The sequence below is a fragment of the Schistosoma haematobium genome, chromosome 3 (genome assembly GCF_000699445.3).
Source record: "Schistosoma haematobium chromosome 3, whole genome shotgun sequence".
NCBI classification, from domain to species: domain Eukaryota; kingdom Metazoa; phylum Platyhelminthes; class Trematoda; order Strigeidida; family Schistosomatidae; genus Schistosoma; species Schistosoma haematobium.
In genome coordinates, this window is record NC_067198.1 from 32,901,069 (window position 1) to 32,918,395 (window position 17,327).

Genomic DNA, 17,327 nt, shown 5'->3' on the forward strand with positions numbered 1-17,327 from the left:
CTGTTATGCTTCCCACCAACCTGCCTTTCGAATGGTACAAGGAAACAGCAAATGAAGTATTCACTCAGGCTAAATCTCTCCATTTTAATTCGTTAAAATATAGAAGCTCTTATTAAAACATGAATTTGATTGGTTACTATATATTGTCATAGCTTATATGCTTGACAAACGAAATCCGCTTGTTTATCGACTATTTGTAACTAACGTGAAAGCCAATCAAAACACAAGGTCTTTTCTATATAAACCAAGGTCAAGGCAGAGAAGCGATTCATGCTGGAATAAAAAGGCAGTGGACGTAGTTGTCGCATTTCTGTCTGGTTTTTGTCCATGTCCGTTAGCCATCCACAGAAAAATGGTCTTCTGTTACTTTTACAAGCTGCCAAGAAGTTGGATGAAGAAGGTAGGATGAAGAGTGCCAACTTTTACAATTTTATCTAGAAACATTACATCGATATTCCTATAGTACAGATAAGTGGGAACATAGATCTCAGAGAAATTACGATGAAACACATTCATCATACTCCTGTCCTCACAGCTATAGCTCACAAAAACGACCAGTCACATCTGTGAGGTAAGTTTTTTCTTCAGAAAATCCTAAAATTCATTTAGATGCACACACAATGAGCTTGAAAAAAGTCGGTAAGTTCATAAATGAAAATGTAAACCCAGTTCCTGCAGCCGTGCACACCTTCGTACTTGTATGGAGACCCTAAAAGAGCACTTAAATTTCGATAATGACGTACCAAGAATAACTATGCTGACAGTTCTAAAAAAGGCAACAGCTACTATACAAGTACGTTCTATGAATAAGTGATTTTCCACTATTTGTAATACATTATTTCCGATAACTTTGTTTATTGATATCTATGTTATTTTTAATGTCCAGCTTTTAAAACAGAAAAAGCAGTGTCTTGAGGTCTATGAAGATAGTGAGAAACAAAGATGTGTCCAATTGCTCAAACGACGCCAGGCTCTTAGAAAAAAGTTGGAGGAGAAAAGAAGTCGTTCATTAAAACTGCAGAGTTGGAAAGAAAGAAATCGCAACTGTTCAGAGTGTTCCATTGCGACTACATCTTCAGGTAAGATTTGTTTCATTGAACCGCTTTACAATGGTTCCTATGATTCTAAAATACTATCTTATTTCTTTATAGACGATTCTGAAATGGATTTACGATCTGGTTCTTTATCTAATATAACTACACCGTCTTTAAATAACAATACACAACTATCCAATACAGCAGCAGCGGGTCTCAACACATGTGTTAATGATCCAAACTTTGTTTTACACATATCCAAACACAGAAGTCTCAGTTCACCCATCGGCACTATAAGCAGTTCACCTGTCGGTTTGGATGCTTTCGATGCAAGTAGTTCAGATTCAGGATTTGAGGAAATCACTATATCTTCTAATGGTGTTGTATCTCCAAATGAAAACTCACTAACTTATTGTATCAATGATAGATCTCAATGTGTGTCATCATATTCAAACAAGGTATGCAGGGCTTGCTAAATATGTTCGATTTGTGCCCAATCCTCTTGTTATTTCCTTCGTCGACTGTTTGTTGTTCATTCTACTCAGAATTTTTTCATTTGCGTGCATCATAGTCAATGCTGCAAATTGGACATTTCGACGGCTTTCAGTCACATCGTGCCAATCAGTTTCCTCACATTGTGTTCACTGATAGTGCAGTTTATTTATGTGTTCAATTATCTGGTCTGGAATTTTCGCTTTGTTAAAAAACATTGCTAATTTGTAGCAGCTCGACGTTTATCCTCTATCATCATCATACGTATTCTGAACTTTATTTATTTTCAGTTCTCGGTAAGTATTTACTGTCGCTGGTCATGTCAATTAGGTAGTGACTACGAGTTTTTAGAAACTATTGAGTAAATTGTAATTGATACTTAGGACTGTTCTCATACTTCTACCGACATATTAGTTTTAAACGCACATTCCCTTTCCTGTTTTTAATTATCTTAATCCTTCCCACTGTTGGTGCGTAATGCAAACTGTGATTCTGCTCTATTTTGCATTTTACTGAATAATATTCGAGAGCCCTCATAGTTGCCTGCTGTATCTAGCAGATTTTGAATTAAACCGCTTAACATATTTCCCCGTTTATCTAATCCCTTCAACTTTATTCGTTGTCGTATATTCCTCGAGTACTCACCTAATATTTCTGTGCGGATGCCAGATATGTCTTTCATGAATGAGTCACTATGCTTCTGAATCTCGTGCTATACACAAATTACTGAAATTTCTTGGACTGTCTCGTGTCTTTTCCAGCTTACAAGTCACGTGCAATTTCGGCAGCGGCTTTATAATGTGCTTCGTGGGCATATGTATGCCAATATGAACTTTGTATAGTATTTTTCTGCGAAGGGTATACATGCTTTTAAAGATAATCTGATCATCTATCCAGCGTGGGTGCTTAATGCACTTGCATTATTTTTTAGTGATTTTGTCCAGTTTTTAACGGCAGCAAATTTGCTAGCTGTGATTGTTTGTACATTTAATGTTAGAAACCTTATATGTTGCCTGATATTCAAGTGACAAACTTATAAATCCTGATTGATCTGTTTGTAAATAAGACAATTCTTTCCTCATTAAAGTTGTTATTTCGAAATATCCCTACAATGGCAGCTGTTTTATTGTAAACGAAGTTTATTTCCTAAAGGCAATCTGCCATGTTAATACCCTAATTTGCTTGTAATAATATTGATCCTTTTCAAATTGTCTATATATTGTCTGCTTTCAATCTGTTTCATTTATGATCCATTTAATTGGGTCTCTTAACAACTGATCTCGTTCAAATCAACCATTTCGTCTTTTGCATACCTCGTTCCGTTTGTTTATGTGATTGGGATATTCGGATGGGTAAAACAATATATCCCCTGTAGGAAGCGCTTAAGGCTATTTATGTTTTGTCTCGATTTACTAGGTGGTCGGTACAATATCGTTTCAGCGTTTTTAACTGACTGAGATTTGTCGTATGCACTCTTACCATTTTTTGTACTGCGATTAATCAGCATTTTAGTCCGTGTTTTTATAGTCTCTCATTATGCAGGTGGACGAATGTTTCCACTCTGTGGTTAGTTCAGTCAATGTATTTCGCTCAGTGTGTTCACATTTTTGATCAGATTAACCGATCATTGTAGGGAAAGTGTAGAGCTATACATTTTGTGATATAAAGTATCTTACTTTCATTTACAGTGAGATAACACACCCTTGTATTTAAGTAGTTGCAGTTTCACTCATTGCTGTTTTCTGGCTTTAATACATCCTTCCTTAATTTGGCGATTAAGTAGTTTGCCCAGTTTTTCATCTTGAGTCTTTCCAATACTTTCTGTTTGATAGTGGAAATTTCGCCTCTTATCAAAGTGAAATCTATACGTAGTTTCTGTGCTTAAAAACACAGCTGTGACAATGATAGTAAGGTGTGGTATTGAAGACATACTCATGTTTCATAGGTTGTGAAAATTGTGAGCAATGAGACTTCCTTAGTTTCATAAATGTTACAGCTCAATTTACCAATAGATTCTCCTGAATATCCGGTCTCATAGGAACAAGCTGAATATGGTGATAATTTTATGCTCGTAAATTAATCGCTCATTGGTTTGACTACGCCTGTTAATTTTAGACCACTGGTAATAAAGCATGAGCCCCATCTCCATTGGAATAACATTTCAAACTATGAATGTAGTTTAAAGTTCAATGTGGAAACACTTTTCGAACTACCACTAGTCAAACTTGTGGTCCAAATCACGTTTGATTCATTACTGCAAACTACCCCTAGGTACGTATTAATGTTGCACAATGTGTTTGAGAATCAATTTAACCCAGTAAGATAGTTTTTAGGAGGAATCCGTTCTTTCCGACGTTCGCCTGTAGTAAGTCTAGATATCTCCGGAGATAAACTCATGCTTCATTTACTATCTTATGTGACCAGTTGGATAGTATGAACATTACATGTTCCACTGTTCATGTGATTGAAATTCCTATCTCATTGTATGTCCAGAAACAAAAATAGGGTTGAAACATCTGGTATTGCGTAACATTTTCTTGGTTTGGTTGTCATGTCTAAATACACTAGCTTGTAGGTATACAAAAATAGTAGTGTTTCAAGAATTTATTAACTGTCACACTATGTAATAGCATCTACTGCTAGTAATGTTCCCATCCATAAATTCCCGTCATGTTTCGCTGTATGGATTCATTATTTGTATATTTTGACAGCACAACTCGGTTACTAAAGTTTTGTCTATATCGTATCTTGATTCATTGTGTAGGAACTGGTGAGTCTACGTAACTACATACGGAAAAATCGGTCTAAATTCGTGTTATAAGATTGAAAATAGCATAGACTATTAAGCATGATTAATAACAGCTAACGAAATCTCATTTGTCCGTGAGGTCGATGGTATTTTCTATCATTTAGAAAGATAAGCAAGCTTAATTCCTAGAAATATGGGCTATCACTTTTCAACTGTTTTGATTGACTTTAATTGATGACGAAGTTCGTTTGAGTCATATACTTAGACTCAGATTATTGTCTTAACTCCAGATTGTAATGAAATAAGCCGAAATAGCTATTATGAATTGATGTTCTTCAAGCTAATGTTAGTAGTTGAAACTAGGTATTGATGTACATTCGACCATAGTTATAAATTCCGCTAAATTTATCTCGCCCTATAGGACTCATAAAAGTAAGCCTATTGTAAAAAGTGTGTGCATTCAAAGTTCCTTGTAATACTGTGTAGAACTATAGTGTAGTTTTCCTTCAATACAGTATAGGCTGTTGTTATGCATTTTAATTGTACTTCTGCCCATCACAAGTTAAGATCTTAGAAATGTCTATCTTATTTGGCGTTCTAAGAATGTTCTGTAGTTTAAAAGCAGTGTTTTTGAGTATGTTACAGCTATCGAAAAAACAATAACGAATTGTAAATCAGTCTCTGTCCATTATTTTCACTGTCTGTATGCGAGTAATTAATCTTATCACCAACTTCTCAGATGGAAGATAATTTCTTAACGTAGTCTTTTGAATATTGAGCAAGGAATTAACGTTGTGCAACATATGCTTGGCTCATGACAAGGCTTCGGTCTGTATTTCATGATTCGTTATGTTATGTGACAATGTTATCCCAACTACTTTGCTTACTTTGTTATCCAATGTGAATTAGTCAGTTAGCATAGCTAATTGGTTAAATATAAGGTACTTAAAGTTATACGAAGTACGGGAAATATTTCTATCTGTTTGTCACCAGTCCACGTCTTTTCTGATTTAAAGCCTCATCATTAAAAGAACTTGTACCCGGGACCTTACGTTTAACTTCAGCACTATTTGGTAGTTTTACTACATACAAAGAATCAGAAACATTTATTATCAAGTTTCACCACGTTGCTTATGTCATAGCCAGTTTTAAAAACTGCAAAGTATCCTAACTTCCAGGTATGAAAATGGAAATTTTTACCTACTCCCAAATGCCATGGTACGGCCGAGGATGGGGAGAGTTAACTCTCCCTCTCGAAATGCTCTCACATGGCTACGCGTAAACAGCCACTGCCAGGGAAGTCCTATTCACTGCCTTCTCGTGGCCCTACTGTTGTTTACGAAATTGAGAGGACGAAAAGCGAATATCCGGTGCTTTAATCGGGTTGGTGGGTACAGAGGATCTACATAGGGGAGTTGGAAAACCCTGATTCCAAATCAGTGGTGTGCATGGACTCCAGGATCCTGAGGGAACAAATGATATATGAACCTATTGTTGGTCACCGACTATCATGGGACCACATCTTCTAACGTTTTACTGCTTTGTAGACTAGACCTCTAGGTAAAAGGTTTGGTGAGTGACCCCTGAGAAAACCACCTGCTTCGGTCTTGGCACCAGGGCAATATCACATCCCACACAAATCAAATGACTTGTGTGGCACATATGTATTCAGTGCCCCTTTACCAATATTTATGTGTTCAAATAAATAAAAAACGCTTCCTTCATAACAACAAGAGCTGAGGGATCTTTCTTTATTATCGTCGAAGTTTATTCAGTCACTTACCCTCCGAGGGTTATAATACTCTTAAGATAAGTCTAAATTGGTTAAAACTCGATTACTTTACTTTCTTGATTAGGGTTGGGTGTCGATATAATTCACTCGAAACAAACTACCACTTATAAGCATAAAAGTGGATTTCAAACGTTCTTTCATTATCAATGACGTCTGTAAAACGACTGCATTTTGTTAGCATCCTCACCGAATGGGACTGTATCATTAGTGTACTCCAAGTCTTTGAGAGAGTTCCCAAGTGGGTTGGTCCCTGAGAAGTTATGTGAAGAAAGTGCTACCTCTATGAGTGTATAAGATAAATAAAGAAAGTAGACCGGTTTAGATGATAGTTCATTATAAGCTCTGATTTGAGTGGTCGTACTCGACTGAAAGATACCCCTCATATTACTCTTTTTGTTGAAACCTCTCGATCGACAGAGTCGTATGTCGCTTTTAGGTTGATTGACTGTGAATAATTGGTCGTTGATGTGTATGTCTATGTTCTGAAATCCATCGAAAAGTGAAGTTTTGGTTGTAAAACTAGCAAATCATAGTTGTCATGACATGTGTATTCATGCAAACTATTTTTGTTTAGTTATTAGACATTTTATATGAATCAAATATATTACAGTCAGAGTGTTCGGACTAGTTATTCCATTTCATGTACTCTGAGAGAATATAATATTCATTAAGCAAAATGATTAAAGGGTTTAAATTTCGACTAGTTTCAGTCATAGAGAATTCTAGCCATCAAACCTCCATGAATTTAGTAAAACCATAGATGATAAATATAACATTAGATGACTGTGTATTATTGATTATGGTTACTTATTACTAAGATTGACGTTGATTTTAAGCTTATTGTAGGAAAAAAAACAATTTGGTTACTATAACCATTTATATTCACATTGATTATTCCATCACTAATTCTGACCGACTATAGAACAATTAGTTTAAGACAAAGGATAGCATTGGGCATGAAGTATGTGAACCTGATTAATATCGTCGTGATTAAGTGTTAAACCATTCTTTGTGTCAAGAATATGTTGAGGGAGTAATAATGTGACCTGTTTTCCACCAGTCGAGTTATACTTTAGGTCTACAACCATCTCGACATGATAATGACTTACGGAATGTAGACTTAATAACATTAAAGTTAGAGAATAGACGCTAACGACTAGCATTTAATCAGAATGGATCACAGTAATCTAACCGTAAATAATCATTGTGCAGTGGGATGTTAAACATCTTAAAAATCTGTCCAAATACATAGTAATTTATTATTTAAAAAAGGAGAAGTTGCGATAATATCTTTGAATGAATCTTCACTAATGATCAATTTAGTACATAAAAAGAACTATGATAAGGATATCGATATCAAAAAATCTTGAAAAAAATTGTATAAATTAACAACATAGTTATGGTTTATGTCAGTAGTCTTGATGTAGTTTGGAATTTGACCTTGAATTACTCATTTGGTCATACGTTTCCATTCGCTTGGTCTACTTCGATCTGAATCATCTGATATGATAATCGTGGATCGTCATGTAAGTCCGACAGATTTCTTTACAAGGTCACTGAAGTTACAATTTAACTAGTTCTCACACAAATTATCTAAGTGTATTGCTTACATTTTTTTGTTGAAGAAAAAGTGTTTTATAAGACTGGAAGTTAATTAAATTACTTCTTATATACTATACTTGAATAACAATGTATCATGAATTAAATAATCTAAATAAATAAGGTTTCGTTTTAATATGATTACTCTCTGTGTTTTCATTATATTCTCTTCATTCATGTTAAATATTTGTGTAATTTTATTATTGAATGATTACAATATACAAGCATATACCTATGTAAATTAGTAAGTTATTGATTATTGATGTGAATTTAAAGTGGATACTTTTTCTAGTTGTTTAGATCGAAGTTTTCAATCAATCAGGTTCTAGTTAGTATGTAAATGATACAGTTAATCAAGGTCATACACTTTACTTACATATTGAACTTATTTTTAAATTAATCCATACTTTGATACTTTGACTCATTTAGTTCAGTTATTTAATTTTATATTTTAACGATTATTTACTCAATTTATTTATCAATCAATGAATCTGTATTTGGTGAGTATTCAAGATCCTTCAACCTAGATATATTTATCGACTTCTATGAATAGTGATACTTCTTGACCATAAGGTCATATTTAACTGTGTTGATCGACAGGTGTTTGTGATTGTATTTATTGTTAATAGATGTATTCAAAAATCAAGTAAATAATGTAAAGGCTCTTTACTTGAAAAATAAGGGTTGTATCAGAGCGTATATCGAACTTTCATTTAAATTAGTGACTTTAATTTATGTTAGACAGGGTTGATCATTATTCTTGTGTTTAGCAACCTCATCATAGATATTCTTTTGGAGATAACTTTCTTTTCGTCTAATTCTTGAGGATCAGTCTCCTCTTAGATAATTTACTTATCAACTTTAAGGATGGTGACAAAATCCAGTCTTTTAATCTCTTTGAGTAACAATGGAAGTATGTATGGGATGCATTTCTTGTTGGCTAAATCCAAAGTTTTACTTCAGGGCTGGTCTGTGTCATCACATAGACCGATTATAGGAAGTGAAGTAGTTGGATACATCTACTCATTCACATATTTTAGCAGACCAAACCATCCAGCTTAGAGAACAAAACCTCATCAAAATCATCCACCTGAGCTACGAATCTTTTCCGCCATCTCGATGTCCATATCGTTTAGCTGCGTGCGAGCTATCCATTGTATGTCGTCTGGTCCTACTACTTTCCCACTCTCGATTTGTCTGATGCCCATACCGCTTCGTTCGATCGTTTGTGGAGTGACATCTATAGGAAGGTGTGTGTGTGTGTGCTGCTTCAATGTCTGTTGGATTCAATCGGGCTGGTCTATTCAATAGTTCCTCAAATTGTTCCACTCATCTATTCCCCTTTTCTTGAATCTGAGAGATTAGCTTACCTTCTGTGTTCCTAGCAGCTCCATCTGGTTTGTTGTATTTACCTGCCAGTTTTTTTGTCGTGTCATATAAAAGTTTCATATTTCCTTCTCTTGCAATATTTTCCGCTATCGTCACTAAATGTTCTACGTATTTCTGCTTCCCAACTTTAATACTCATCTTCACCCTTTTATTCGCTTGTGTATATTTGATCTGTTTCTTGACTTTCTCTTCTCTTGTTCGACTGTTGTTGGTTGCAGTCTACGTGTACTTCCTTTCTTGAATCTTGTCCATGGTTTCCATAGTGATCCATTCCTTATGATGATGCTTCTTGCGTTCCAGCACCTCCTGACACGCTGAAGTTAGTGTTTATTTGATCCCTTTCCAGTTGTCCTCCATAGCGGTTTCCTCTTCTTTCAGTATATATAATGCGGCTTGGGACTTGTTGTTAGGGGTTATCTTGAATTCATTAAGTTTGTTAGTATCCCTAAGGGAGTCTATATTGAACCTTTGTAATTCTGTTTCCTCAGTTGTCCAATGCTTCTTTGGCTTTATTTTCATCTTGACAACTACCGGCTGGTGGTGATCTGAAGTTATGTCAGTTCCCTTCCTTGTTCTCACATGTTCCATTGACCTTCTGAACCTTTTAGTGATGCAAATATAATCGATGTGATCCTGTGTAGTGTGATTCGGTGAGACCCATGTAGATTTGAGTATGCGTTTGTGTGAGAATATTGTGCCGTCTGTAACCATTTTGTTGAATGCACATAAATTTTCGAACCTCTGACGATTGTGGTTCCTTTCTCCTAGTCAGTCATTCCATGTCGTCCCTTGATATCTTCATGCCTGGTGTTGTCTATTTTTACTTTGGCGTTTAAGTCAGCAATGAGGATGGTTATGAGTTTTCCTGAGGACTTCGCTACAATTGACTGCAGCCTCTCATAAGACTGATCTTTATTGTCTTTATTGCTATTATGAGTGGGTATATAGATCTGGATAACATTTATTGTGATCCCCTCTTTCTTTGTTTTGAAAGATGCTCTGATGATTCTGGATCCATGCAATCCTTATCCTATGAGTGAGTTTCGTGCCCCTTTAGACAGCATCAGTGCAACTTCTTGTGTCAGCAAAAGATTTTCTTCATCTCGAGTACAACAGTATATTGTTTGGACATCTCACGTACCTATAGTACCAATGGTAATTGTTAGGAAGAACACCAACTTCGCAGCTTTCGAAGAAACTCAGATTTCACCATGAGGCGTCATAACTCTTCTAAATGAAAATCCCTCAACTCCCAGGGTAAATTTTCAATGGTATGAATGATTTTTTAGCAAGGTTTTCTACGGGATTGGGTTGATGATTGCATGCCTAACTCTCTTCCTTCATCCGGGCTTGCGACTGGCAGTAAACCTGAAAAGGCTAAAAGAGAAGATCCCACTGCTAGCAACATCCTAAAATATTTTGCATCAGTTGATAGTAACCTACTACGGAAGTTAACTCATAATCTTTACAAATCATCTACAACCCCACACCTATTTGTTGTCGTTATTAGGAATTTAAAATATGAAAATTATAAAGAAACTTGGGTTATGATTTCATTCACGCTTGGTTTAGTTTTCCATTTTGTTAGTCTTTGTTCTACCATCAATGTCCATTATTGTGTGCTTGTCTATGTGCGTTTGTCTGTGTGTACATAAAACAGAGTTTATTAATCAGAAACACGATTCGTACAGTCTTAGTCCCTTTGTGTTGGTTGTGTCGATTCCACCTTTGAACTTTGGGATTCAAGTAAGAGGAGGAAAATAATAATTTGCTGTATTTTTCGTGTTATTCATTGTTTTTCTAAATGACCTCTGTGAACAAGGTTATCATATGAATTGATGAATCGCGATTAATGATAATACGGTTTTCATATTAATTCATTATTCATTGCCAATTAATCAGACTAAAAAATAGTTTTGATCACTGACATTTCTTTGGGAAGTTATTGAAAACCATACAATACTAGAACAGATGTTTCGCACCAGTTCGAGACTCTTCAACAATGCACACATACACCATCCATCAACCGTACACAACGAGTACGACGTAAATAAACCACTGAGTTCCAATCCTACGGTTGAAACAATCAACTTCTGTTTGTTTGTGATACTGCGAACCACTCATTCAATTCAATTAGTCACTTACTATGATCAAGTGAAGAATGAGACAGTAACCCTTATTGATAAAATGAAACGAGGATTGAGTTATGCCACCAATCTACTCATGTTCTGTGTGTTGCCCGATCAAATTGTCACTATTTCACTTTACATGTGATTTGTGAGTTTATTGTCTAACCATGTGTAGAGTTGTGAGTTTGCATTGAAGGAGGTTTGTCAAATTAAAGGAAATAGTTGTTCAATGCATTGTGTTTTCAAATACTTTTACAATCGATATTAATCCAGGATGAGAACTATCTCTTAATTACAGAAATCTTTTCAGAAAACTTCATCACAGATTAAGCAAAGATGGATAGTGTCTATCAGTGGAATCCAGGAAGCGCGTTTCGTCTTATTTGGGACTCGTCAGCTGGATGTACCTGCGTCGCAGATTTGATGTCCACACCGGGACTCGAACCCAGTACCGTTTGCTTCAAACGCCATAGCATTATCCACGTGGCTGCTGATTCCTGAAAGTCACTCGCTTGTGCAATGTGGTGAAGTTTAAATTCACTTGGTGTTGTTTTACTTGTATCTTCCCATTGTTATTTAGGACTGCAATTGATCAGTCTCTTATTGGCATATGTGCATCCTGTGTGGATTGCCTCGATATAGCCTTAAGTCCCGGAGTGAACATTAACTCTGCGATGCAGGTACGTCCAACTGATAAGTCCGAAATAAGACGAAACGCGAGTCCTAGATTCCACTGCTAGTCACTATCCATCTTTGCTTAAAAAGCTTGTGACTTAAGGCTATATCGAGGCAATCCACACAGGATGCACATATGCCAATGAAAGACTGATCAATAGCAGTCCTAAATAACAATTGGGAGATACAAGTAAAACAATACCAAGTGAATTTAGCACAGATTGTTGTGGGATCTAGCTGACGATTTGACGATGAATTGATTCATCTAGAAAAACAATTTAACGTATAGTGGATGTCCAGTGTCTTATCTAAAAGCTGTAGAGAAGCTTCACTATCGATATGCTTCAATAGCTAGACGTTCGAATTCCTGATTACTGAAAACTACCAAACGTCGTGTAAGTTATTCAGTGGCGATACATACTGGTCTGTTCATAAAATTCCGTAAATACTGTTCATCTAAGAGAGTTGTTTGGATAATAATGACATTTACACATTGATAACTTAATAACATAAGTTATGCAATGCCGCAACACTATTCGATTTCTGTTATTATCTTTGAAAAGCATGAATCTGATAATCTGTACTTGTTTCTTGGATTTATGCCGTAATATTGTTAAGAAATAGCACTGACGTTTAATGTATAATTTTTATGGTTGTGGGAATAAAATTGAACAAGAAATATAATAGAATGTAAAATATAATATCACATACTAGTTTGTTCAATCACTGTTCAACCACTTGAAAAGAGTAGATTTGAATCTTTCCATTCTACAAGATGTTGTCTGAGGCCTGAATAGGTCAGTGATAGTGCCTCAGACTGTGAAGCTGGATGATCTGGTACCAAATTCCACAGGATACATCAGTTCCCTCAAGATTACTGGTACGTCTCACTGATCACTGTCAATTAGTACGAACCGTGAGTCCATGATTTCCCATTGAATACCTTCAACCACCTAACAAGAATTAACAGTTCTAATTTCTAAATATATAATATGCATTTAGCTTAGTGCTTGTGGTTCGTTTCAATGAGCAAATGATCAGTTCATCAGCTTCATTGATTCACTGTATTTTTCCCTCGTCGATTTTGATAACATCATTTTCAACTAATATTAACACGACATAAAGATAAGTAATGGATATTAATAATAATTAGTTTGAATTGAACAACAATTTTATACCCACTTCATATTAATATTTATACTCAATTATATTAGCAAAACTAGTCTATCGAAACTGCTCTCCTTTGTAATTGTCAAAATGGATGATTATCACTTTGATTATTATGATGAAAACAATCATTATACGCCACATATTCCTATTTGATTTTGGTTATCTTGAAATGAGTTTCTCCAAACCGAACTAATTAGTGATTAATCAGCTGAAGAAAACTTCTATTTGAAAAAAAGAATTAAATTAATATTGTGTATGTATTAGAAAAGAGTATTAAAATAGTAGATTTAATTGTGACGAAATGCAGTTTTCACAGTCTACATCACGGACTGACCTTGCTTTAGCAGCCACTGTAAACCAGGAAGCATTGGGTAGCTATTTTGTTTTAATATGGGACACCACACCGGTGAGCATCTAAAACCCTATGACAATAAATTGAACCGAGAACTGTCAGTTTGGCGTGCAAAAGCCTAGCCTTTAGACCACTGAGTAATTCTTGGGTTCTTAGTGAGAAGCCATGAATAAAGTTCAACCATGTCGAGTGTGAAACACCACAGACATTGGGAGATGGTTTCTCAATATCGCGAATCGACAAACACGTACACTTTTGAATGACGAAGTAGTGGTCCAGATGTTAAGGGCTCATACATGAGACAGAAGGCCTTGGTTTCAATCCCTAGCTATGCAGTCATGAGGGCTCACAGCTGATGAATTATATATAAAGACGGAACAGCTGTTCAGCTTCTACTGAATTTCTGTGTCTGGCTAACTATGAACAGTTAATAATGTAAATTATGAAAATTCCGCAATCTCCACAAAACCCTTAAGTTGAAAATTTGATTCAATTATATAACAGTCTTGTATGATATGCTATCTAATCTCCATTCTGATAGTTTGAGAAGTTATCGGATTTGCCATGAAACAGGGACCTGTGGTTAGTCTGTCAAAATTTTCTATCATATTCTTTAATTAAATATAAAATGATTAGAAATCTATGTTATAGTTTGTAATTCCCTTTTATTAATATTCATGACTGTAAATTATCAGTCTCTGTTGTCATCTGTACATCTTGAGCTCTATGGATAATGCTTTAGGTATTCGAATTGCATAGTACTGGGTTTGAGTCCTACTGTGAACTATACCACTGGAATATCCAGCTGAAGAATTCCAAATAGAGTAAAATAAATGTCCATATTACTAAATATAATCTAAATTTTAGTTGTATCATTGCCTGAAAATGGAAAAAAATATTTTTTTTCTATGAAGCTTAATTCTTATTCATTTATTCTTTAGATTGTTATTATTCTCTTTATTGACAATATTATCATTTTGTTTTGTAATGCACGTTCTTTGTTCAATCACCACCTATTATACAAAAAATGTTTTAGATACTATAAATAAACCGTTTTAATCTGTATTGTTTATAGGGATTTTTGTTTGTCCTCTTTTCTTTTCTTTTTTTGATATTCATCGTTATCATTAAACTTTTTCCAAATGTTACTCATCGTTTGTGGATACTAGTTTATGTAGTTAGATTTGGGTCAAATTCTTATGTTATATTTAGGTATATCTTTTATTTATCTGATTCGAGTATAGGATGTAACAAAGTTGAAATATACTGCTGTTCATATTTAATTATACAAAATTAACAATCGTGATCACGATAGCTAATTGTAGGTCACGTAGCATATACATTGGAATATGATTCTGAGAGTGAAATTAATAAATTCACTAAAAGAAATCTATGACAAACTATTTATAACACTTGAGATTGTTAAAGGTAATGGCTATCTGAAATTTTTGACTTCAAAATGATTGTGAACCAATTAAAAGAAATACGAGATCAAGTAATGTATTGTTGTAATGTGTGTTGGTGAAAGAAATCAATCTAAAGTGATTTGTTTTTATTTCAATCAAGGTGGAATTTTAAATAAATCATGTTAATTTTAATGTGTTGTTTAATATAAAGTCAAGAAACTACTGCAACTGTTTTACAAACATGTTATTGGCATTCAAAGTACAAGAGTTTGAGTAATGGGTGGAAATTTACGTTTGAATTCGGACACAGTTAAAATTATTTTACGTTGGTATAGGAGGAGTTACTGAAAAGAATATGTTGTCTAAAAGACGATTGATAAGATTTTCTGTGAAACTCCAAAGTTATGAAATCTATCATATCTTCTCTGAACTTTATTGCGGAGTCCAGAACTGGGATTCTCTCCTAGAACTATCTATATTATTGAGGTATACACATACAATATTGGCTATAAATAAACAAAGATATTACATATTTCATCATATGCTAATATCAGCTGGGAATCCACAGATTACCGAATAATACTAATCCAATGTTTCATAATAGCTTATACTCTACTTTAGATCGAACACAAGACATTCAAATCTTAATGGCTACACGAAAACATTCCTTCAGTGAGCGGGTATCAACTGATTATTATCAACTTCTCCGAATTCCCAATACAGTTTGATCTTCACTTAGGGGGGTGGTCTCTTCACATTCGATTCATTTAGGACATTGCTGGTTACGACATCTCACCGTTACTTCAAAGTTGGCTTCATCTGAAACAACTATTAATGGCGAAGAAACTCTAGAAATCTGTGTCATACTAGTATGTGACTCTACAATAATGTCTGTCTACAATCCCACCAAGGTATACTTAAACTGGAAAAAAATGCACTGGTTTCCTGTTTTTATTTGAGCATTTTATTGATTTTTTTAAATATCAGTAGCTAATGGTTGCTTGAATATCTATTTTGTTTTACAGAACACTATTCCTCTGTTTCATATGACTCAATAAATAAATACTCTTTATATAACTGAAATGATGATATTTTTACTCAGTGCTTTGTTCATTCAATATTTACCAACTTAAAGCCACAAACACACTGAATATAAGACTCAACAAGTTTACATAAAGATAAGGTCAAAGGCAAAATCAGATGGAATGCATTGTTTTCAGGGTTAAATAAAAATAATCTCTTTGTCTGACAATTTTTCGAAAAATTTTTTAACTCATAATGTATGCGTGTATACATGCTTTTTGCGACATTATTCAAAATGTGGTTTAGGATATAATGACTCAATACTGATAGTTAGAACACAATGAAGAAAAATAAGTCAAGTTGAGAAATACAAACTTTTCCTGTCGTTAAAAATTGATGGGTTACCTCAATTTTTCATGATAATGAGAAAATAATCCCCTGTCACATATATTAATCATAGAGACAACAATGATTTATTTATTACAAATACTTGTGGACAAAAGAGAAGAGTTTACGTGTAATGAGCTTACATATATAATAGTAATAGATCACCCATAGTTTCAGGTAAGAACCTAGGTTCATAAAAATATGTCTTAACGTAAAAAGATTTGTAAGTCAGTACGAGAGAAGCTGGTGAGTTTAAAGTACTCTTTAAACAATTTCCTTGAACTACATCGAATTTCAGTGAAATTCAAAATATTTGCTGTTACTCAATGACCAGTTGGTGTAAAGAACTCATTACTAACGGAGATCAAATCGTGATTTGAGTAGCTTAGTGTCAACACTTTTGACTAAGACATTAGGTGGTGTGTATTGAATTCTCATAGGAAGTTTCCGTTGTCTCAACAATATTAGTTCAAGTTGTTGATAAGTGTGAAATAGTATGAAGCTGAAAACATTTAACCGATTATTTCTAACCATTTGAAATGCAAATAATTATTGTACAACATTAGAACTAAGAGATTAATTCATTATCTACATTGAAATTTTTGAGAATTTTATTTTATCCTTAGTTAAACTTTTTTTTTAACAAAAGCAATTAAACATATTGATTGTATGAAAATAAATTTCATACATATCTTCATTCATAGATTATAAAAACAGTAGTAGCTAGGCGGTTTGTGAAATTCAATAAGGTTTTATTGTATTTTAGTGTATTCTGCTCGAAACAACCGATATGCTAACAAGGTCTGATTATATTTTTAAACGTTTGTTAGTCAATTTTATCATATTAGAATGAAAGAGTTGTATCAAGAATGTTCAGTGCAACGATAGTGTACATCACTAACTGGCTATATCCAATAAACAATGCTTCTTTTGTTATTAGTGCTTGTCTCAGTTAAATTCAGACTATGATATAAACTATTGTCAGATGTTAGTGTAGTTCATAGTGTATATTGACTTTGGAACATGAAAACTAAGAAAGGATTGATAGTTATTTTGTTTCAGTATAAAACTCCTTAGCAAATGGCATCCGAAGTTTTAGTTAGAAGCTTCAATCAGAGTAATTAAACTAT

The 17,327-nt window shown here is 34.3% G+C and overlaps 2 protein-coding genes across 3 annotated transcripts; both read left to right on the plus strand.

Annotated features, from left to right (window-relative positions):
- Positions 1 to 265: 265 nt before the first annotated feature.
- Positions 266 to 5,375, plus strand: MXD3_1 (Max dimerization protein 3; the record flags this gene model as incomplete). 2 transcript variants are annotated; one of them, XM_012936641.3, is made up of 6 exons in its annotated part: positions 328 to 400; positions 439 to 571; positions 610 to 639; positions 679 to 793; positions 887 to 1,079; positions 1,152 to 5,375. In XM_012936641.3, the coding sequence occupies 6 exons, from the start codon at positions 328 to 330 to the stop codon at positions 1,508 to 1,510; spliced, it is 903 nt and encodes a 300-aa protein (XP_012792095.2). In that variant the 3' UTR covers positions 1,511 to 5,375. The 2 variants fall into 2 exon arrangements, with proteins under 2 accessions (XP_051069646.1, XP_012792095.2); XM_051213654.1 differs by having other exon boundaries at positions 266 to 400; positions 439 to 639.
- Positions 5,376 to 6,736: 1,361 nt separating this feature from the next.
- MS3_00000111 (uncharacterized protein) lies at positions 6,737 to 16,702 on the plus strand. The gene has a single exon (XM_051208013.1). It carries the CDS (start codon positions 10,378 to 10,380, stop codon positions 10,708 to 10,710), a length of 333 nt encoding a protein of 110 aa, XP_051069647.1. The 5' UTR covers positions 6,737 to 10,377; the 3' UTR covers positions 10,711 to 16,702.
- The last annotated feature ends 625 nt before the right edge of the window (positions 16,703 to 17,327 follow it).

Bases quoted from the DNA above. Each gene is read 5' to 3' on its own strand.
- MS3_00000111 (XM_051208013.1), top strand. From the start codon at position 10,378: ATGCCTAACTCTCTTCCTTCATCCGGGCTTGCGACTGGCAGTAAACCT.